The sequence below is a fragment of the Jaculus jaculus genome, chromosome 11 (genome assembly GCF_020740685.1).
Source record: "Jaculus jaculus isolate mJacJac1 chromosome 11, mJacJac1.mat.Y.cur, whole genome shotgun sequence".
NCBI classification, from domain to species: Eukaryota; Metazoa; Chordata; class Mammalia; order Rodentia; family Dipodidae; genus Jaculus; species Jaculus jaculus.
In genome coordinates, this window is record NC_059112.1 from 104,691,376 (window position 1) to 104,714,127 (window position 22,752).

Sequence of the window (22,752 nt, forward strand, 5' to 3'; positions counted from 1 at the left end):
ACAGATTGGTGACTGAGTCAGCTCAGACACAGCAGGCAAAGCAAGAACATATCCCAGGTACAAATGACTGAGATGTTCCATATATATCATGCTCAGGACATTAAAAATAAATATAAATCAGGTGGGTGTGGTGGCACACATCTTTAATCCCAGCACTTAGGAGGCCCAGGTAGGAGGATTGCTGAGTTGGAGGCCAGTCTGAGATTACACAGTGACAGAGCGAGACCCTACCTCAAAACCTCCCTCCCCCTAAAAGAGTATTTTGGAAATTAAATGTAAATGAAAAAGAACTCCAGGACAGACAGGATGACTAAAGAAAGAGCCAACAGAAGGGTAGACAGGAAGCCAACCACAAAATGGTCTAAGTGTTTGGATCTACTGGAAATAGTGTTTACACAAAAAATTGTGGTTCAAGCCAGGCATGGTGGTGCACGCCTTTAATCCTAGCACTCAGAAGGCAGAGGTAGGATGACCACTGTGAGTTCAAGGCCACCCTGAGACTACATAGTGAATTCCAAGTCAGCCTGGACCAGAGTGAGACCCTACCTTGCAAAAAAATTTAAAAAAAAGATGAGGATTCAAAATGAGCCTGTATATTTCTTTATTCTGAGTCTAACAACCAATGAGTAGGTCCTACAGTACACATAATAATAAACATGTTGCAAGCAAGTGAGAAAAGCATTGGTTACATAGTTTTACACCTTGGTAACCACTCAATATAGCCAAAACTGTTTAATAGTCATTAATTGGTGCTTTTTCTGTCTTCACTGCAAGTGAGCCCCATCCTCCCTCAAAAGTGTCTCACTCAACTGGGCCCAAAGGGAATCTCACTCTATCTACATGACTATTCTGTGGGTACTTCAAGTCTCTACCATCTCATCTTGCTTCAGATAACACACATCTCCAGGTGTGCTTGGAGGTGCTGTTCTTTCCTAGGAGCTCATTCATGAGCAAACTAAAGGGGACTATCCCTTCCATGAAGAGCTAAGACATGAGGAGGAATGTGATGCTTTGACAGTCTGCCTCAGCATCTTGATCCTTCTCTTGTGTCACCTTTCTCTGCACAAACTTCATGGATTTAGACTCTACCTCCATCAAAGGAAGAACCCCAAAAGCTTCTATTTGGCCTTACTTGTATTTCATATTTGACTATGCAAATAAGATGCAAAACCTAACTCTGGCATAATATGTCTCTCCCCTTATGTTCTAAATGGGTACTTCACAGTCCACTACAATCAGATCATAAGGACACTAGGTAAAACCAGTCCCTAATCTACATTGTTATTTAGTTAATAATGCCCTTACTACAAATTATTTGCTTTAAACACTCAAATCTGACAATCAAATCCAATACAATTAAATTCCATAAACCATCAGAGCACAAATCTCAGTTTGACTTGTTACTATGTAGTCTCAGCAAATCCTATTATTTCATCCCAACATTGTACAACTACATTATAAATTTATTATAGGGCCAAGAGTGGTGGCACATGCCTTTAATCCCAGCAATCAGAAGGCAGAGGAAGGAGGATCACTATGAGTTTAAGGTCAGCTTGGAACTACAGAGTAAGTTCCAGGTCAGGCTGGGCTAGAATGAGACCCTACCTCAAAGGAAAAAAAATTATTGTAGAGAGTATTTTTATACAAAATTTCTTATTTCAATTTAAACTTTTTAAAGCCTTCACAACATCATATCTAAGTTATAGTCCCTTCCACAACTGCATTTCATTAAAACTCAAAATTTTTAAAAATGCATCACAGGTTCAAAAGATGCTTTTGCCGTTTGAAAAGCTGCAACAGTCTACGAGCAGAGCAGTTTCGAGGAGGGCTGACTTGTCCTGTTCACTATATACACTCCTGCATTATTTTATGGCAAGCATGGCTTCTGTCTTAAAACTGTCTTTACAGGATACTAGTATAAATGGAACTGTAAGGATTTTAAAGAATTCCATATTGCAAGTATGGAGGCAAGTCATGTCACACTTGAGGAAGAAAATCAAGTATTACCATGCACTAAGAGAACCTAACAAAGTATGTACACATCTCTAGTGTTTTTCCAAATTCAAGGGGAAATGTAACATTAATTCAGCAGGATCAGAACCACCTCATTTTTGCCAGTTTCCAAAGTGACTTCGCTCTTGAAATCAGTACTTTAAAAAATTTATTATAAAACTAAAGTTGGGGGGAAAGGGATCCTTTTCCCAACTCCATATTTTGATTAGGGCGCACACACACATAATCAAGGTCTGTAAAATTTGCTGAAGTGAATATATCTCTGCAGGTATTAAAATTTCCATATCCCACTATTTTTATTACTAGATTAACATGTTTTAAATGACCTACTGTATGGCCCAGAAATACTGCCTTTTAACAGGACACATGGTAATTCACTAGTAACACCCCTATGATTCCATCTTGGTTTCAAACAAGTCTTACTGGATGCTGTTGTTGCTTTTGCACAGCAGTTAACATTTCACAGAGTAGTAACTCTCCCTATTTTGCACATCCAAGTCTATACTGGACAGCAACAGAGTTGTCAATAATAACATCCCCAGGTTTCTACAAGAATACGAAAGTGGGCCGCGAATACCTTTGAATGACCCACTGGCCTGGAGAGGCCCTGATGGTCCCCCAGCGCTTATACCTGTCACAATCCTAGCTATCTAAGCAGGTAAGTCTCTAAGGGACAGCCAGTAAAGAAAAATGGACGGCTTTTTCATCCATCCACCCATCCTTCTCTGTAGGTAGGTCATCCACTTTCATCCTCTACAACAGATTATGAAGGGTGTTACAGGCAGTTTTTGGCTCCTAGGAGAACCAACCCTACAATTACTTGCCTGTCATGGACCAAGCTCTCCAAGCAACTCTAAGTAACAAAAGTCTTAAGAGTCATAGACTTCCTCTTTGAGAAGAGAACTAAGAAAACTGTATATAAATCTAAGTGTGAAACAATGAATTCTAGACTATATAACAGAAAGATTACTGGAATATCTTAGCAGTAAACTCAAACTAACCTAAAAACATCTTTAGGCTGGGGTAGCTGTTGGACAAACATGCCCATGTAAGTTCTTAGAAGCTTACATTTTGAATCAACATTTCTAGAACAAGTATTTACTATAATTAAAGAAAAAAAAAAAAAGACAATGTATCTGGACCTAACCCTCAACATGAAAATGGGTCCACAGGCACATAATCTTAACCATTTTTTTTTCCAAAGAAATATGTTTAAACGGCTTTACCATGCAGAGCTATGGCTTCCCGGAAGGGTTGCAAATCAGTCTCTACAGATGAGCTAGTTTCCGTTGAAGTAGCTCGGTTAGGGGACACTACAGTTAGTCTTGGGGGAGCTCTAGAGTTTCGTGGTGGAGGAACCTTTCCACACAGGAAGCTGATCAAATCTTCTCTACGAATAGTTCTTCTGCGTTTTTTAACCCAGGCCAACACATCCTTATTGCGTCGCTGATAGCCAATCTGAATTCCAATATCAAAACTTCGTTGATGGGTATCCACACTTTCTATTAGAAAAAAAGAAAAAGACATGATGATCATTAGTTATACTGTTATTTCCTTCTTAAAAAAAGATCCATTGTACCTGTTAACCAAAATTACGACAGTAAGCCCTCTAAACCTGTAAACAATCTAGTAATCTGAAATAAATCCTAGTCATATTTGAAATGTTAAGCATTTAATTTTCATGATCTAAGCTGGACATGGGAGCACATGCCTTTAATACCAGCACTCAGGAGGCAGAGGTATGAGTCTGAGGCCACCCTGACACTATATAGTGAATTCCAGGTCAGAAGGGGGCACATATTATCTGGAGTTCATTTGCAGTGGGTAGAGGCCCTGGCGCGCCCATTCTCTCTCTCCCCTCCCCACTCTTTCTCTGTGAAGTAAGTAAAGATAAAGTATTGGGCTGGGTGTAGTGGCTCACACCTTTAACCCCAGTACTCTGGAGGCAGCACTAGAAGGATTACCAATGAGTTCAAGGTTCACCCTGAGACTACTACATTGGCAATTCCAGATTAGCCCTGGCTACAGAGACAGACCCAAGTCAAAATAAATAAATAAATAAGCAAGGCTACCATGTTAGCACACACCTTTAATCCTAGCACCCAGAAGGCAGAGGCAGGAGGATCACCATGAGTTCAAGGCCACTCTGAGACTACATAATAAGTTCCAGGTCAGCCTGAGCTAGTGAGACCCTACCTTGAAAGCCACCCCCCCCCCAAAAAAATAACAAATATGACCCAGGCATGGTGACTCACGGCTTTAATCCCACCAGCACTTGGGAGGCAGAGCATGTGAGCACAAGGGCAGCCCAAGACTATACCCTGGCTGGACCAAGACCCTACCTCAAAAAAATAAAAAATAGGGCTGGAAAAATGGCTTAGTGGTTAAGGCATTTGCCTGCAAATGCCAAAGGACCCAGGTTCCATTTCCAGGACCCACATAAGCCAGATGCACGACACTTGAGGTCCTGGTGCTCCCATTCTCTGTCTACCTTTCTCCTCTTTCTCTGTCTCTCTCCTTCCCTTCCTCTCTGCTTGCAAATAAATAAATAAAGTTTAAAAATAAATAAATAAAATTATGAGCAGGTGAGACAGCTTAGGGGGTAAGGCACTTGTCTACAAAGCCAAAGAACCCAGGTTCAATTCCCCAGGACCCATAAGCCAGATGCATAAGGTGGCACACACGTCTGGAGACCATTTGTAGCCACTAGAGGCCTTGGCGTGTCCACTCTATCTGCCTCTTTCTCTCTCTCAAGTAAATCTCTCCTCAAAATAAATAAGTTAAAATTAAAAAACAATGTGAACAGAAAGAGGAACTACATTTCTTTGTACAAACTACCTAAAATAACTTGTCACATTGAACCTAATTTTAGTTTAATAGGACTAAATATTGCTCATTATGTGATGTATATTAGTGCTTTACTAAACATCACTTAAGAGATTATGTCTAGCTTTGAGATAGGTATAGCCACCCCCTTACTGCAAATGAGGAAACTAAGTTACTGGAGGCCAAGTGATCCCTTCCCCAAGGTAAGGGAACACATGAAGAGCTGGAATCTCACTCCAGTTTGTGGGACTTTAGCCATGGAGTTATGCTGCTCACCGTCACAAGAGTGAACTGAACACTCACAGTGCTAAGTAGGAACATTCCCTCATTCAAGACATGCCTGTACATCACAACTGACTCAGACCACACTCACCTACATTTACCCTGTTGTGGTAAAGCTGTACTCCTACTGATAGGCTGAGCACCAAGAATTAGGAATACACAAGGTTGGCTATGCAAGCATTTTAGAAATGAGTCAGGGATGGAGAGATGGCTTAGTGGTTAAGGTGTATGCTTGCAAAGCCTAAGGACCCAGTTTTGATTTTCCAGGTCCCACATAAGCCAGATGTGCATGGTGGCACATGTGTCTGTGGAGTTTGTTTCAAGCAGCTACAGGCCCTGGTGTACCCTTTCTCCCTCCCCTCCCTCTTTCTGTCACTAATGAATAAATGAATGAAAATAAGGAGTCAGTGCTGAATGACTAACACAAAACTAAATAGGAGGATGAAAACAAAATCTTCATTCATTGTCTTGGGTGTATTTTCATTCTGTTTCTAATTCCCAACAGCTTTTTATTAACTGATACCCACTGCCTTGCCTTACAAGTCCCCTCCAACTGAACAATAAACTCCAAGGACGTACTCCAACTGAATTCAATAAAATGATTTCTGTACTTCAGTGATTTTACCCAGCTAAAAACAGTATTTGAAAGTCACTTCAATTTAGTTTTTAGTTAGCTGCTGTGCAAGAAATCACCAGTTTGTCCCAAAGACAAGCAACAAGACAGTTCCTTTACTCCTGGTCCTTCTGGTAAAAGCACAAGACACTTCACTATTGATTCTGGCTCAGATTATATCTTTAAATTTTTTTTGTTTATTTTTATTTATTTATTTGAGAGTGACAAAGAGAGAGAGAATGAGAGAGGGAGGGAGGGAGAGAGGAAGAAAGGGAGAGAACGGGCACACCAGGGCCTCCAGCCACTGCAAATGAACTCCAGACACATGGGCCCTTTGTGCATTTGGCTAACGTGGGTCCTGGGGAATCGAGCCTCGAACCGGGGTCCTTAGGCTTCACAGGCAAGTGCTTAACCGCTAAGCCATCTCTCCAGCCCTCTGATTATATTTTTAATATTTTATTTTTTATTTATTTGAGCGAGAGAAAAAAAGAATGGTGCACCAGGGTCATCAGCCACTGCAAACAAACCCCAGATGCATACACAACCTTGTGCATCTGGCTTACATGGGTCCTGAGGAATCACAACTGGGTCCCTTTGGTATGCATCCTGACCACTATGGCTGATTATTTTGGCCTCACGACTGTTCCATCAAGAGTAAATGCAGACTGGAAAGGCAAGAGTGAGACAAGGAAGAGCTGGGTCCCAGGAAGACAGCAACCCATTGGGCAAAGGATCCCAAGCTGAAGGAACCTACTTTACACTATGGAAGCAGTTCACTGTCAGAGCACAAGCTGGACTTAACATGTACCGGCCCTGGGTTCAATCCCCTCAAGGATTCCAGCACTGCTGGAAAATGAGATGTCACTACAGAAGGGTTTTTTTCCCCCTCTTGAAAAAGACAATAAACCCTTACAGGTTTGAGAAGGATTAGACTGTATATCACAGACTCTGTCATTAGCAGCCAAGTTACCATGCCAATCAGTATCTGATCTCTCATTTCCTCATCCACACAGCAGGCACGAACTCCCATTATATAGAAAACATGTGGGCCGAGAAGGCTCTCCTTGCAAAGCCTGTGAGCCCAGGCTCAACTCCCCAGCATCCACATAAAACCAGATGTACAAACTGGTGAATGCATCTGGAGTTCATTTGCAGTGGCAAGAGGCCCTGGAATGCCCCCACCCTCACCTTGTTTCTCTCTTGAGAAAACTTAAATAAGAGCACTTGTTTCCAAAGCCTTTTTGCCTGGGCTCAATTCCCTAATACTTATGTAAAACCAGATGCAAAGTGGCACATGTATCTGAAATTTGTTTGCAGTGGCTACAGGCCCTGTTGCGCCCTACTTTTTCTCTCTGTTCACAAATAAAAATATTTTTTAAAAAGCATTTTAAGAGCCGGGCATGGTGGCGCATGCCTTTAATACCAGCACTCGGGAGGCAGAGGTAGGAGGATCACCATGAGTTCAAGGCCACTCTGAGACTACATAGTTAATTCCATGTCAGCCTGGACCAGAGTGAGACCCTACCTTGAAAAACCAAAATAAAAAAAAAGCATTTTAAGTTCCAGGCCACCCTGTAACTACACAGTGAATTCCAGGTCAGCCTGAGCTAGAGGGAGGGAAAAAGAAAAAAAAAAAGCCAGGCATGGTGGCACACACCTTTCATCCCAGCATCAAGGAGGCAGAGGTAGGAGGATCACCGAGAGTTCAAGGCCACCGTGAGACTCCATAGTGAATTCCAGGTTAGCCTGAGCTAGAGTGAGACCCTACCTTGAAAAAAAAAAAAAAAAAAAAGAAAGAAAGAAAAAGAAACAGCACTTCAGAGGTGGAGGTGGAGGTAGGAGGATTTCCTTGGGTTCAAGGCCAGCCTGAGACTACATAGTGAATTCCAGGTCAGCCTGAGCTAAAAAGGAGACCCTGCTTCCAAAAAAAAAATTGAGCTGGGTGTGTGGTGGTGCATGCAGCACTCAGTAGGCAGAGATAGGATCGTCATGAGTTTGAGGTCACCCTGAAACTAATAGTAAATTCCAGGTCCGCCTGGGTTAGAGTGAGACCCTACCTCAAAAAGTACAAAAAAATAATAGTAAGAATAATAATAATAATTGCAAATTTCAATAAGCAGCTGGGTATGGTGGCACATGCCTTTAGTCCCAGCACTTGGGAGGCAGAGGTAGGAGGACCTCGACCTCGAGGCCAGCCTGAGACTACATACTGAATTTCCAGGTCAGCCTGGGCTACAGCAAAATTCTACCTCAGAAAAGAAAAAAAAAAAAACTTCAATAAATAGGTGCTATGCATGGTGGCACACACCTTTAACCCCACCACTTAGGAGGCAAAGGTAGGACTGCAATGAATTTGAGTCCACCACAGAGTATGTTCCAGGTCAACCTGGGCTAGAATGATACCCTACCTCATAAACAAAAATTCAATAAATAAAGCCTTCCTCCTACCATAAGCAAACTGTGAGAGCTACATGCATCAGACTCAGACTGCTTTCTAATGTAATCCCAGACATGGCTTCCTAAAGGTTCCCTGCCAAACACTGCTTTAAATACATGTGCACCATGACAACGCCAAATTCCAGAATTGGGAGCTTTGGGCTCCATGTTCTCAAAAATCAGCACAAAATTTGGGACAATGCTGTGCTCAGCAGTATTTGAACAATACCAAATCACATTAGAAAAGGGGAATAATAGCTGGAAAGATGCCTCACTGGTGAAGGTTCTTGCCAGCAAAGCCCAAGGATCCAGGTTCAATTCCCCAGTAACCACATAAAGCCAGATGCACAAAGTGGCACGTGTCTGGAGTTTGCAGTGGCCAGAAGCCCTGGCATACCCATTCAATCCCTCTCCACCCCCCCCACTTTTCTCTGCCTCCTAAGTAGATATGACAGATCAATAAAGTACATATTTTTTTAATTAAAGGAGGGCTAGACAGATGGCTTAGTGGTTAAGGCACATGCCTGCAAAGCCTAAGGATCCAGGTTCAATTCTCCAGGTCCTACATTAAACCAGATACATATAGTGGTACCTGTGTCTGGAGTTTCAGTGCCTACAAGCCCTGATGCGCCCATTCTCTTTAAAATAAATGAATCTTAGGGAAAATAAAAAGAATTAAAGGAGCTGAGCATGAGCGCACACCTTTAGTCCCAGCACTTGAGTGGCAGAGGTATGAGGATCACTGTGATTTCAAAACCACCCTGAGACTACATAGTGAATTTCAGGTCAGCCTTGGCTAGAGCAAGACCCTACCTCAAAAAACAAAACAACAGGGCTGGAGAGATGGCTTAGCGGTTAAGCGCTTGCCTATGAAGCCTAAGGACCCCGGTTCCAGGCTCGGTTCCCCAGGTCCCACGTTAGCCAGATGCACAAGGGGGTGCACGCGTCTGGAGTTCGTTTGCAGAGGCTGGAAGCCCTGGCGCGCCCATTCTCTCTCTCTCCCTCTGTCTTTCTCTCTGTCTGTCGCTCTCAAATAAATAAATTTTAAAAAAAGAAAAAAAAAAAAACAACAAAATTAAATGAGCATAAGTTGGCAGGTAGGGTGGACCCTTAAGGGCATTACTATACTGTCAACCTAACCTTTCTAACAATTTCATTTCCCTATTAAAAAGAGCTCAGTCAGGCATGGTGGCACATGCCTTTAATCCAGTACTTGGTAGACAGAGGTAGGAGGATCATCCTGAGTTCAAGGCCATCCTGAGACTAGAGCAAGACCCTACCTGGGGAGGAAAAAAAAAAAAAAAAGAGCTGGGCATGGTGGCACACACCTTTAATCCCAGCACATGGGAGGCAGGAGGCAGAGGTAAGAGGTTCGAGGCTAACCTGAGACTACGTTGAATTTCAAGTCAGCCTGGGATAGAGCGAAAGGGGGGGGGGAGCCAGACGTGGCTGAACACCTTTAGTCCCAGCACTTAGGAGGCAGACACAGCAGGATCACCAAATTCAAAGCCAGCCTGAGACTAAGAATTTCATCCAGGTCAGCCTGGACTAAAAACACCTACCTCAAAAAAGTTATACAAGCTGGGCATGGTGGCACACGTCTTTAATCCCAGCATTCGGGAGGCACAGGTAGGAGGACCACCATGAGTTTGAGAGGCCACCCTGAGACTGCATAGTGAATTCCAAGTCAGCCTGAGCTAGAGACCCTACACCTTGAAAAACCATTAAAAAAAAAAAAAAGTTATTCAGAAGAGGAGGGGTTCCAAAACTGGGTAACTGACAGTTCTTTCCACAACCTACTTTCCTCAATAAAAAGCAAAAATTCTCAATTACAAGGCTCAGCCATACTGCTAGATCAAAGCAACACTTCTAACAAGTATTACTGAGCACATAAAATATTTGAACTGAAATTTATATTCACCATCCTTTGTTTTGTTTTTCAAGGTAGGGTCTTACTCTAGCCCAGGCTGACCTGAAATTCACTCTGTAGTGTCAGGGTGGCCTCAAACTCAGTGAGATGCCTCCCATTAAAGGCGTGAGCCACCACACCTGGCCCTCACCATCCTTTCTTAACATGACAAAAATTTTCTCACTAGGAACATGAAGTTCCAAGTCAATTCAACGCCCAAATGAAACTTTTTCCAACTGTCTTAGAACAACCTTCTTGAGAAAGTGGTCCTTGAAAAGTACTACTCATAGCAGCTACTGCTTCTTGCCTGCCTGGCCTCCAATCCAATCTCTGTCCTCCCCTTTCTAAAATTCCTTCAAATGTTTGAATAGCCAACCATATATTAAGGGAACACATCTGTTCAAGGGGCAAAATACTGCTTAGTCTCTAAAGCAATCCACATAATCCCACAACTAGCTATGGGACTAATAATTCTGGGTAGTTAAGAGACAGGAGGCAATCAGTTTGGTTCTTCTAAACTTCAGGGAGTCGTTCTAATGGATAGGAAATTGTTCTGAAACCAGTATGCACATGGAATGTTTGGAATGAGGTGCTACATACATAAAGACAACTGCAAAGCAGAAAAGCCTGTACCAAGTCAAGTCAACCCGACCCCCAGCCTCCACATGAATGAAAGAAAAACCAGTATACAACCATACCACTAAAGCCAGACTGACTTGTGACATACAAGCAAATGCCTTTAACAGAAAAACAACACCTACAAAAAAATATTCAATCTACAAACTACTATTTATAAATGACTGAGAGGCTACTGCTGTCTATTTATAATGAGAGTTGAGTCAAAGCTAAAGCTTAGGAGTTTCTACCATAGTCCACAGTAAATTATTTTTCCAGTCATTTATGTGGTAGCCTATGTCTGAAATGCAACACTCAAGAGTCTTAGGAAGGACGGCTTCAAGCTCAAGGCCAGCCTAAGCCACATAGAAAGACCCTGTCTAGGGCTGGAGAGATAGCTTAGCGGTTTAAGGCGCTCGCCTGCAAAGCCAAAGGACCCAGATTCGATTCCCCAGGACCAACATAAGCCAGATGCACAAAGTAATGAATGTGTCTGGAGCTCATTTGCAGCAGCTAGAGGCCCTGGCATGCCCATTCTCTGTCTTTCTCATGCTCCCCGCCTTTCTTGCTCAAATAAATAAGACATTTTAAAAAATTATTTAATAAGAGAGACTGTCAAAAAAAAAAAAAAGGCACAAAGCTCAGTACTAATTTTCCTGCAATGAGAAGATAAAAGTCATGGCCTCCACCTCCAGGTAGAGCTCACTGTCTCTAACCATTTGATGTCTATAGTTACACAACTCTTGGCCCACAAACTCATTATGTTCAGTCACTAAATTCAAAATGGCCACAATGAAGTGACACAGCAATTTAAGAGGATGTGACAATCACACCATCTCACCTGTGAATTTATTTACACCTACCTCCTTTGGGAAAGATAATAAAAATTTTTAAAAAGATAAAAAAAGAAAGAAAGAAAACATACCACAAAACTTATTCCAACACACACAAAAATTTAAAAACAGAAAAATTAACTAAATTGTTTTCCCTTTATTAAGGGAAATTTCTCATACTGCCCACTGAGAGAAACATCTGAAGCAGTTAACATCTGACTCATGAACACTTGAGCACTCCCTCTATGCCAGGCACAAAACTAAGAGCTTGTTACTATCGCTTGTGTGATACTGAGTCTCATCAGCAATTAAGAAAGCCAAGGAGCCAGATGTGGCGGCGTACGCCTTTAATCCTAGACTTGGGACGCAGAGGTAGGAGGATTGCTGTGAATTCCAGGTCAGCCTGAACTAGAGTGAGACACTACCTCAGAAAGCCAAAGAGTCTAACACTTCCAGGACAACAGACAAGAGCAGACTGCAGCCCTCGGCAGTAACTGACAGAGCACACCTCTATGAGCAGAAAATGTTCAAGGGTACCCAAAAGCATCCCTAAAACATGCAGATCAAGACAAAGTTGCTGGTATATGTGGGAAAATTCTAAACCAACCAACCCATGTTTCAAATACATTTTTTTTTCTTTGCTGGGCATGGTGAATACCTTTAATCCCTACACTGGGAGGCAGAGGTGAGAGAATCACCAAGAGTTCAAGGCCACCATGAGACAATTTTTTTTTTTTTTTTTTTTTTGAGGTAGGGTCTTGCTCTAGCCCAGGATGACCTGGAATTCACTTTGTAGAGTGGCCCTGAACCCACAGCAATCCTCCTACCTCTGCCTCCTGAGTGCAGGGATCAAGGCATGTACAACCACACCCGGGTGGGTGGTTGGTTGGTTTGCAAGCAGAGACAGAGAAGGCTGGAGATGGTTTAGCAGTTAAGGCGTTTGCCTGCAAAGCCGAAGAACCCAGGTTTGATTCCCCAGGACCAATGTGAGCCAGATGCACAAGGTAGTACAGGCTTCTGTAATTCGATTGCAGTGGCCAAAGGCCCAATGTCCCCACTCTCTCCCCCTCTCTAATAAATAAAATTTAAAAGACAGACAGAAGACAGAGAGAACGGGGACACCAAGGGCCTCCAGTCACTGCAAACAAACTCCATCCACATGCATGTGCCACTTTTTTCTGGCTTTATGCCAATACTGAGGAAATCAAACCCAGGTCATTAGGGTTTGCAGTCAACTGCCTTAACAGAAGAGCCATATCTCCAGCCCTCCAAATGCACTTTTTTCTAAAATATTTTTTTATTTTTACTTATTTGACAGAAAGAGGGAGGGAGGGAGACACACAATAGGCACACCACAGCTTCCAGCCACTGCAAACGAACTCCAGATGTGTGCACCCCCTTGTGCATCTGGCTAACGTGGGTCCTGGGGAATAGAACCTGAGTCCTTTGGCTTTGCAGGCAAAGGCCTCAACCGCTAAGCCATCCCTCCAGCCCCCAATGCACTTTTATAAAGAGGTGGCTGGGTGTGGTAGCACACATCTTTAATACCAGCACTTGGAAGGCAGAGATAGGAGATAGCAGTGAATTTGAGGAAAGCCTGGAGCTAAGTTCCAAGTTGGCCTGGGCTAAAATTAGGACCCTACCTTGGAAAAAAAAAAACAAAAAAGAACATATAATGTGTCCATACAAAAATTCTACTCAATTTAATAAAGTAAATAAAACCACTCAGAAGGTAGAGGTAGAACTGCATGGCTTCAAGGCCACCCTGAGAATACATAGTGAATTCCAGGTCAGACTGGGTTGACCAAATAAAATAAAATAAAAAATCAAGTCAAGTAAACAGCTAAGCACAATAGTACACACCTGCAACCCCAGCATTTGTGAGGCAAAGGCAGGAGGATTGCCATGAGCTCTAGAACAGCCTGAGCTCTCAATGAAATGAGGGGGAAAATAAAATCGAAGAAAACCCTTTTAAAAAATGGTAAGCCGGGCGTGGTGGCATACACCTTTAATCCTAGCACTTGGGAGGCAGAGGTAGGAGGATTGCCGTGATCTCGAGGCCACCCTGAGACTCCATAGTAAATTCCAGGTCAGCCTGGGCTAGGGTGAGACCCTACCTCAAAAAAACAAAAAAAAAAAAAGGGGGGTGAGAAGCAGCTCTCTTGAGTGTCATCAAGTTAATTTCCAAAGGCTGTTGAAGAAGTAGGATAACAGCTCCCACCCCAGGAGACCCTGGGGGGACTAACCTAGGATAACCTTGCTCTGATAATACCCAGTTTCAATTTCCAGTACCCACGTAACACCAGATTCACAAGGGGGCACACACGTGTGCACCTGGAGTTCATGTGCAGTGGCTAGAGGCCCTAGAGGCCCACTTTTTTTCTCTCTCTCAAATAAATTATTTAAAATTGGGGGATGGGGAACAAAGAAACAGCTGGGCGTGATGGTGCAATCATAGGGAGGATCTCTTGAGTTCAAGGCCACGCTGAGACAACATAGTGAATTCCAGGTCAGCCTGGGCTAGGGTGAGGCCCTACCTTGGGGGGAAAAAAAACAAACAAATACCAAAAGAGGAAGCCAGCCTCACATTTATCTGGTAACACAAGACCCAAGCAGTATCACTGTGCTTGACAGCTCTTTTCACTATTTGAGACTAGGTCTCACCAAGTTTCCCAGGCCGGCCATGAACTTAGTCTAGGAAGACCTCAAACTTGCCATCCTACTGTCCCAAGCTCCCAAGTACATGAGATTTAATTATAAGGCATACATTTTACTTGATTTTTGTCCTAAGCAGGCAAGGCGAACTTGCATTCTCTTCCAAATCCTTCCAATCATACCACAACTGAATATTCAATTTTTCAAAAGGCTTCTGGATATTAAGTGAAGCCCCAAGCCAGGCACAGTGCTACACACCTGTAATCCTGGTGCTCAAAAGGCAGAAACTAAGCCGGGCGTGGTGGCGCACGCCTTTAATCCCAGCACTAGGGAGGCAGAGGTAGGAGGATTGCCATGAGTTCAAGGCCACCCTGAGATGACAGTTAATTCCAGGTCAGCCTGGACCAGAGTGAGACCCTACCTCGGAAAAAAAAAAAAAAAAGGCAGAAACTAGGCCGGGCGTGGTGGCGCACGCCTTTAATCCCAGCACTCGGGAGGAAGAGGTAGGAGGACTGCTGTGAGTTCGAGGCCACCCTGAGACTACAGAGTGAATTCCAGGTCAGCCTGGGATACAGTGAGATCCTACCTCAGAAAACCAAAAAAAAAAAAAAAAAAAAAAAAGGGCAGAAACTGCCAAAAGTTCACGGCCAACCTAGCTTACATGAGACCTTGTCATTTACTCAAAATAAATAAAGAAATATGACCCAAAAGGGCTGGGTTTTTAGCCAATTCTTACTTTTCTGTGTGTTCATTTTAGAAGAGGAGCCACTCTTCCAGGCTATATAATGTTTACTTACACAAAATACATTGAGTGTTGTCTGCTTAAAGGATCTCCCCACAGCCTTCCTCTCCTGTAAGTTACATTTAATCAGAACTTTGAACACTGATTTAAATTTAGCACTACTTGCCAGGCATGGTGGCGCATGCCTTTAATCCCAGCACTCGGAAGGCAGAGGTAGGAGGATTGCTGTGAGTTAGAGGCCACCCTGAGACTCCATAGTGAATTCCAGGTCAGCCTAGGCTAAAGTGAAACCCTACCTGAGAAAAAAAAAATTAGCACTACTCAATGCTGTATATACTTATGACACTGTCCTGCTAATTTTATTGGCTCTACTTGAGGTAGTCAATTACTCCTACAGCTATGCCTCCTCTGTAAAAGACAGGTCCCTAAGTAGAAAGAAGGGAATGAGAAGAGGGTATTATCCACTTCCCCTGCAAACAAAGTGTTTCAAATAGGATAAAAAATAAAACTAAAGCCTGAGCTTGGTGGCTAAACACCTATAATCCCGGTAATCCCACAAATTAGGAGGCTACCACAAATTCAAGGCTAGCATAGTGAGTTCTAGGTCAGCCTGGACTACAGTGAGACCCTACCTCAAAAATATTAAACAAAGGGGCTGGAGAGATGGCTTAGCAGTTGTGAAGCCTAAGGACCAGGTTCACGGCTCAATTCCCCAGTACCCACGTGAGCCAGATGCACAAGGTGGTGCTTGCATCTGGAGTTCATTCGCAGTGGCTGGAGGCCCTGTTGCACTCATATTCTCTCTCTCTCTACCTCTTTCTCTATGGCTCTCAAATTAAGTTAAAAAATAAAAAGATAACAACAGTTGGAGATATGGTTTAGCAGTTAAGGCACTTGCCTCTGAAGCCTACGGACTTTGGCAAACCAGATAGATGCACAAGGCAGTGCATGCATCTGGAGTTCCTTTGCAGTGGCTGAGGCCCTAGCATATTCATTCTCCATCTGCCTCTTCCTCTCTCAAATAAATAAAAAATCTAATGCCAAAATAATACTAATTCACATTGACAATCCAGAAACCAGGTGATATTTAAAATTAATGTTCTTCATTTTAGTAAAATAAAAGCGTCATTTTTCTGCTGTTGGTTTGCTTTGTTTTTAGACAGGGTCTCACTGCATAGCCTAGGCTGACCTTTAGCCTCCCACATACTAGGATTAAAAGAATGAGCACATACCCAGCATAAACAGCTATTTTTTTTTCTTTTCCAGACAAGGTTCTTTCACTCTGGCCCAGGCTAGCCTTGATCTCATGACAATCCTACCTCAGCCTTCCTCAATGTTAAGATTTTAAGAGTGAACCACCATGACCAGCTCCGACACAGCATTTTCAAGTTGCCTTCTGATTCTCACTGCTAAATCAGTCGGCTTTTCTGAGTTATAACCTTTACTCCCCCACCCCCTTCTTGGAATACCAGGCCCAAATACTAAGCACGCTTGTCCTGACACTCCAGGCTTTCTCAGGTAATTCTCAATAAATCTCCTTTACTTAACTTAAATCAAGAGGTCCAGAGCTCGTTTTCTGGGGAGTTAGCAATAAGATGCTGCTGCTGTAATCTGACAAGAGACATTCACATTTGTAGATGGCTTCAGCTAGGAGCCTGGCACACTGCAAATGCCAACAAGTTGCCTTCCCTTCAAACACTGAACTACATCAGAAGCAGGAGAAGCCATGTGCTTCCATACAACAGGATCCTTCCTTGCAACTAAAAAGTACCTATAATGTGAACTCAATGGACCCACCTCAAAATACTAAGTCAAAACTAAGAAGCCCACAGACCACATTTTAAGGGGAATATACACAGTACCAACAATCTGGTAAGGGGTTTAAAAAAAAAAAAAGGAACTGGAGAAGGGGGATACATTCTATCTATTAATACTGTGTATGTCAAAATTACACATTTTGAAAGGTGATTTTACTGTACACAAATAATACACACAGCACTTAAGAGGCTAAGATAGGCCAGGCATACTGGGGCAGGCCTTTAACCACAGCACTCAGGAGGCAGAGGTAGAATGATCGCTGAGGGTAGCCTGGGACTACATAGTGAATTCCACATCAGCCAGGACTAGAGCAAGACCCTAACGTGAAAAATAAACAGTACTCCAAGAAGCAGCTGAGATAGGGTGGCCACTGAATTCGAAGCCAGACTAGGGCTAAAAATAAATAAAAATAAAAAAGAGCCGGGCTTGGTGGCACATGCCTGTAATCTAATCCCTTGGGAGGCAGAAAGGTGGGAGGATTGCCATGAGTTCAAGGCCACCCTCAGACTACACAGTGAATTCCAGGTTAGCCTGGGCGAAAGCAAAACCAACCCTACCTCAAAAAAAGCCATTTGGGCTGGAAAGATGGCTTAGCAGTTGAGTGCTTGCCTGTGAAGCCTAAGGACCCCGGTTGGAGGCTCGGTTCCCCAGGTCCCACGCTAGCCAGATGCAGAAGGGGGCACGTCTGGAGTTCATTTGCAGTGCCTGGAAGCCCCAGCGCACCCATTCTCTCTCTCTCCCTCTGTCTTTCTGTATCTGTCGCTCTCAGATAAATATATAAAAAATGAACAAAAAAAATTTTTTAAAAGCCATTTGTTGTTGAGCATGGTGGCTCATGCCTTTAATCCCAGCATTTGGGAGGCTGAGGTAGGAGGATTGCTTTGAGTTCAAGGCCACCCTGAAACTACATACCGAATTCCAGGTCAGCTCCATCTGGAGCAAGACTCTACACCTCAGGAGAAAAACAAAAAGCCATTTGTTCAGGATCAGTAATCAAAACTTTAAAAGCATGGGCTAAGGCTGGAGAGATGGCTTAGCGGTTAAGCACTTGCCTGTGAAGCCTAAGGACCCCGGTTCCAGGCTCGGTTCCCCAGGTCCCATGTTAGCCAGATGCACAAGGGGGCGCATGCGTCTGGAGTTCCTTTGCAGAGGCTGGAAGCCCTGGCGCACCCATTCTCTCTCTCTCTCTCCCTCTGTCTGTCTTTCTCTCTGTGTCTGTCGCTCTCAAATAAATAAATAAATAAATAAAAGCATGGGCTAGAGATGTTAGAGATGTGACTCAGTGGTTGAATGCCATGAGACTGAGTTCCATCCCCAGCACAAGCTGAACCCCCAAATTTAAGACTCAACTGTATAAAATCAAAGCTGTTATTTCCAGGAAGGCAAGGTGATGCACAGCTGCAATCCCAGCACTGGAGACTGGAGGAGAAGCACAAGTTTGAAAGACAGCCTGCACTACATTAAGACTTTGTCTCAAGGCTGGAGAGATGGCTTAGTGGTTACACACTTACTTGTGAAGCATAAGGATCCTGGTTCAAGGCTCGATTCCCCAGTATCCATGTAAGCCAGATGCTCAAGGTGGCACATGCATCTGGAGTTCAGTTGCAGTGGCTGGAGGACCTGGTGTGCCCATTCTCTCTCTATCTGCCTCTTACTCTCAAATAAACACAATAAAAATTTTAAGTAATAATAATTTTTTTAAAAGGTCTTGTTTCAAAAGAAACCAAAAATAAGCTTTTTCTCAGTAAAGCTGGAGTAACAGTTCCTCCTTCCTTAAAACTAATATGCTTAGTCACCAGTTTCATTTAACAGTTCTCAAAATTACTGTCCCCCAAAACCAGGCAGGGGTAGGAGGCAGAGGTAGGAGGGTGACTGAGTTCTAGGCCAACCTGAGGCTGCAAGATTAGCCTGGGTTAGAGCGAGACCTTACCTCGAAATACCTGCCAAGTCGGGCTGAAGAAATGGCTCAGCTGTTAAAGGCACTTGCTTGCAAAGCCTGAAGCCCTAAGTGCAGTTCCCCAATACCCACATCAGCTGCCACATGTCTGGAGTTGCTTTGCAGTGGCACTAGGGCCTGAAACATCCATTCTTTCTTTTCTCTCTCAAAGCCATTACTTTTTTTCATAGGAAACCTGAGGAAAAACTAGATTTCCAACTCTTCCATATCTGTAAGGTACACAGCCAAACTCGTTGCACAGTGGGCAAAACTGTGTACTTACAGGTCATCAGAAAGGAACATCAACAAGGCACCACCACAAACACAACGATCATATCAAAACCTCTACCTACTGATTTCCTGCCCAATCACCACCAGACACGAGCTATTTGAAGAGCTGGACGGGGGATATGTACACCATTCCAACTAGCAAGTGTTCAAAGCACTTCCACGCTATCAACTGCCTGACTCAAGATTCTTCCAAGGGTTATCCCATCTCAGCGTGTGCTACAAAAGCCGACTTTCTTCCCTTGAGGCCTTTCCCAGGGAAGGAGGCTCACCAGTCTTCCAGGGCAGAGCACTCTGAGAACTGGTTAGGTCCTCGCTATACCGTGGAAGCTGGGGGGCTGAGGCGGAACTGCAGGAGGACCAGCAGCCCCCTCTCGATGGTGACAAGCAAGTGTTCCCCAGAGACTGCCATATGTGTCCCGTCCCACCCTCCGAGGGAGGAGGGGGTGTCAGAAGCGCTTGTGCTTCCCGTAGCTCAGAACAGCACCCGAGATGCCTAAGTTCAAGGCATTCAAGGTTAGCAAGCTGGACTTTTTTTTAAAAGAGCACAACACACACTGGGGAATGCAGGACGCCCACCCTTCCCCCGGCGGCCGGCAATGCCGCACGGGTCTCTTTACCTTTGTAGAGGTTGGTGACGGCCGTGGCTGCGTTTTGGAAAGGGACCCAGAGAGAAAGTCCTGGCTGCTGACACACACGGTCTGAAAACAAAAAGAAAAAAAAAAAAAAAGAAAAAAGAATTTAAGAAAAAAAGACAACACACGCACACGCAGAGAGAGAGAGAATGTTATTTGGGCGTCAATCAGTCTGGAACGGCCATATTAGGTTTCGCCATTTTGTTAAATGTTTAGGGATCCCAGAAGCCGCTGGGGACGGGACACAAGGGGTCGCGGCGAGGGCGGGGGGGGGGGAGGGAACCCCAGCGTCGGCGGATCCGGGGGCGCAGAGCCGGCCGGCGAGGTGCAGGGAGGCACCCCCCGAAGTCCCCGCCCCCGGCCCGGCCCGGGGCACAATGGGGCCGCCCCGCCGCCTCCTTCGCCATTTTGTGCCGGGGACTCCTCCCCTGCCTCTGCGACCCGACGGGGGGCCGCCCGGGGTGAAGGCTGGGGGACCCGGCGGCGCGCAGGCCCTGTCCCCGCGTCGGGCTCTCTCTCTCTCTCTCTCTCCACCCCCCACCCCCCGATCAAAGACGCCCCGGGGCTCCGCCGAGGCCGAGCGTCAGCGTCGCCCAGGCCAAGATGGCAGGAGAGGGCCGGCAAGTGTGCGCCCACGCCGGGCCCCGAGACGGTCGTCGGCCACCGTCACGCCGCGGGGCCGGCCGGGGAGGGAGGGAGGTGAGAAGCGGGGCGAAGGGGGGGGCCGAAGGGGGCCCCCCGGGGGCCGGCCAGGGGAGCCGCGGGCGGCGCCAAGATGGCGGCGCGGCCTCACCTTTGTAGAGCTGGGCCACGGCGGTGGCCGAGTTCTGGAAGAGGTGCCACAGCTTCTGCTGCTTGTGCTCGGGCTGCGCGGCGGCCGCCGCCTCCTCCTGCAGCTCGGGCGACAGCTGCTCGTCCTGCTCGGCCTCGGCCAGGCACTGCCGCTCCCACTTGGAGAACCAGTGCTCGGGCCCGTGCTCCTGGATCTCCGCCTCGCCCTCCTCCTTCCGCTCCTCCATCGTCCGCGGCCCCCCGCCGCCTCGCCGCCGCCGCCGCGTCCTCCCCGGGCGAGGCCTCGGCGGGAGCGTCGTCGTCCACAGGCCCGGCGCTCGGCGGCGACGACGATGACGACGACGACGACGAGTCCTCGCGGCGGCCCAGGCTCTCCTGAGCCCTTTTTTTTTTTTTTTTTACCCTTTCACCTCCACGGGCCGGCCACTCCGACCCGCACCAGCCCCGGGGACGGGGACGACCCTCCCACCACCGCCACCGAGCGACGAGCGTCCCCCCCCTTCTCTCTCTCTCTCTCTCTCTCTCTGTCTCTCTCTCCGCCCACCCTTAGGTCTTCCCTTACTCAGGGTCGCCGCGGGCCGGAATCAAAACGCCGCCGTCCCTGCGCTCGCCCGCCGGCACCTTTTCTAATGCCCACCCATGGCGCCGTGGCCTCGCTTTTAAAGGCCGCGGCCGCTCTGCCTGCCGAACACTGCGCGCAGCCCGACCCGCACCGCCGAACCCAACCCCGGACACTGAAGAACGTCGCCGCCGCCGCCGCTGTCGACGCCTCTGCGGCGGGCTGTCCCCGCCCTCCCCCGCCCACTCGGCCAAGGCGCCCCGCGCGAGGGGGGGGGCGGGAAGAGGGCCGGCCGGGGAGCGCCTGCTGTCAGGATCCTGATTGGCCCGCGCCTCACTGGGCCGTGAAGACAGCGTCGTGATTGGCTCGCCGGCCTGCCTGCCTGACGTCATCACGGGGCGGGGCGGAAAGAGGGAAAAAACAGTAAATGTCAGGAAGGATGAGACGGAAGGGAGGGGGAGGAGTTGACAGTGGCAGCGTCTGGCCAAGAGGAAGAAAATAATATATATTAAAAAAGTGGGAGAGGGGTTGCGCATGCGCACGGCTTGTTCCCCCACCCCGCGCGCGCAGTAGGCAGATCTGAGTCACGTGACGTCCTAGAGGGAGAAAAAAATGTATATAGGGGCTGTGGGAGAGCGCTTGCGCGTGCGCACTGCTTCCTGCCCCCAGTTGTCAGGACGGAGTCACGTGACTGGGCCCAGTGACGACGCCCGGCGGGGGCTCTTCCTGCGCTCGCTGAGCAGGGGGTGACCCCCAGGGCGGCCCTCCAGTTCCGAGCCTGGGCTGAGGGCAGCGCAGAAAGTGAATTTGGTGCCCATGACTTGCAAAGCTCTCTCGCACCGCTCTCCTCCAGCGTCCCACTCTCGGCGGGCGCAGAGGGGTGCGAGGATCCCGGCCTGCGTCCTGCTTCCCCGCCTCGGCCCGGGCCCGCACCGGTCCCGCACCCACGATCGCATGCACGCACGCTCCCCGGCACGCGCGGACGCAGGCCCGGCTGGGAGAGCAGGGCACGCGCCCGCCCGCTGACCTGACAGCCGGCCCTGCCCCGCCCCCGCCGGCCCCTCCCGAAATCCCCGCCGGCCCGCCTCTCGCGGGACAGCCGGCTCGCGCCCTTGTCACTTTGTCCAGACTTGCCTCAAAGCTGGACGTAGTGGGAACCGAGTGTAACCTCTCCACTCAAAGAGCTGAGGAAAGAGGATCGCGAGTTCAAGCCCAGCCTCGACTATATAGTTCAGAATCCAGCATGAGCTATGAAATGCTGCCTGAAACACACACACACACACACACACACACACACACGTTGAAGGGACGGCGTTTCCTAGCATGCTGGCAAATAAACCAGACAAGGTTGCAGTCTGTAATCCCATCACTTGAGAATTGCACACAGGTGAATCAGAAGTTCAAAGCTACCCACCACGACATAAGAGTTTGAGGCCAGGCTGGATTGCATGAAATACTGTTTCAAAATAGCAGCTTGGTGTGGTTGCACATGCCTTTAATCCCAGCATTTGGGAGGCAGAGGTAGGAGGATCGCTGTGAGTTCGAGGCCATCCAGAGACTACATCGTGAATTCCAGGTTAGCCTGAGCTAGAGTGACACCCTACCTCAAAATACCTTTAAAAAAAAAAAAAAAAGGTATGGTGGTTCATGCCTTTAACCCCAGCACTCAGGAGGCAGAGGTAAGAGGATCGCTGTGAGTTCAAGGCCAGCCTGAGACTGCATAGTGAATTCCAGGTCAGCCTGACCTAAACCCCCCCCCAAAAAATTATTTATTTATATATTTAAGAGAGGGAGAGAAAA

At 46.5% G+C, this 22,752-nt stretch overlaps 1 protein-coding gene across 1 annotated transcript in view; it reads right to left on the minus strand.

Moving 5' to 3' along the window:
* Nucleotides 1-20,635, minus strand: part of C11H16orf72 (chromosome 11 C16orf72 homolog) — a 33,871-nt gene extending 13,236 nt beyond the window's left edge. Inside the window, exons 1-3 of the mRNA XM_004652253.3 lie at nucleotides 20,395-20,635; nucleotides 19,587-19,667; nucleotides 3,240-3,515 (exon numbers count right to left, since the gene is read on the minus strand). Coding sequence (XP_004652310.1) covers nucleotides 3,240-3,515; nucleotides 19,587-19,667; nucleotides 20,395-20,620 — 583 coding nt within the window. The 5' untranslated portion in view covers nucleotides 20,621-20,635. The remainder of the gene's footprint in view (nucleotides 1-3,239; nucleotides 3,516-19,586; nucleotides 19,668-20,394) is intronic.
* Nucleotides 20,636-22,752: the final 2,117 nt, after the last annotated feature.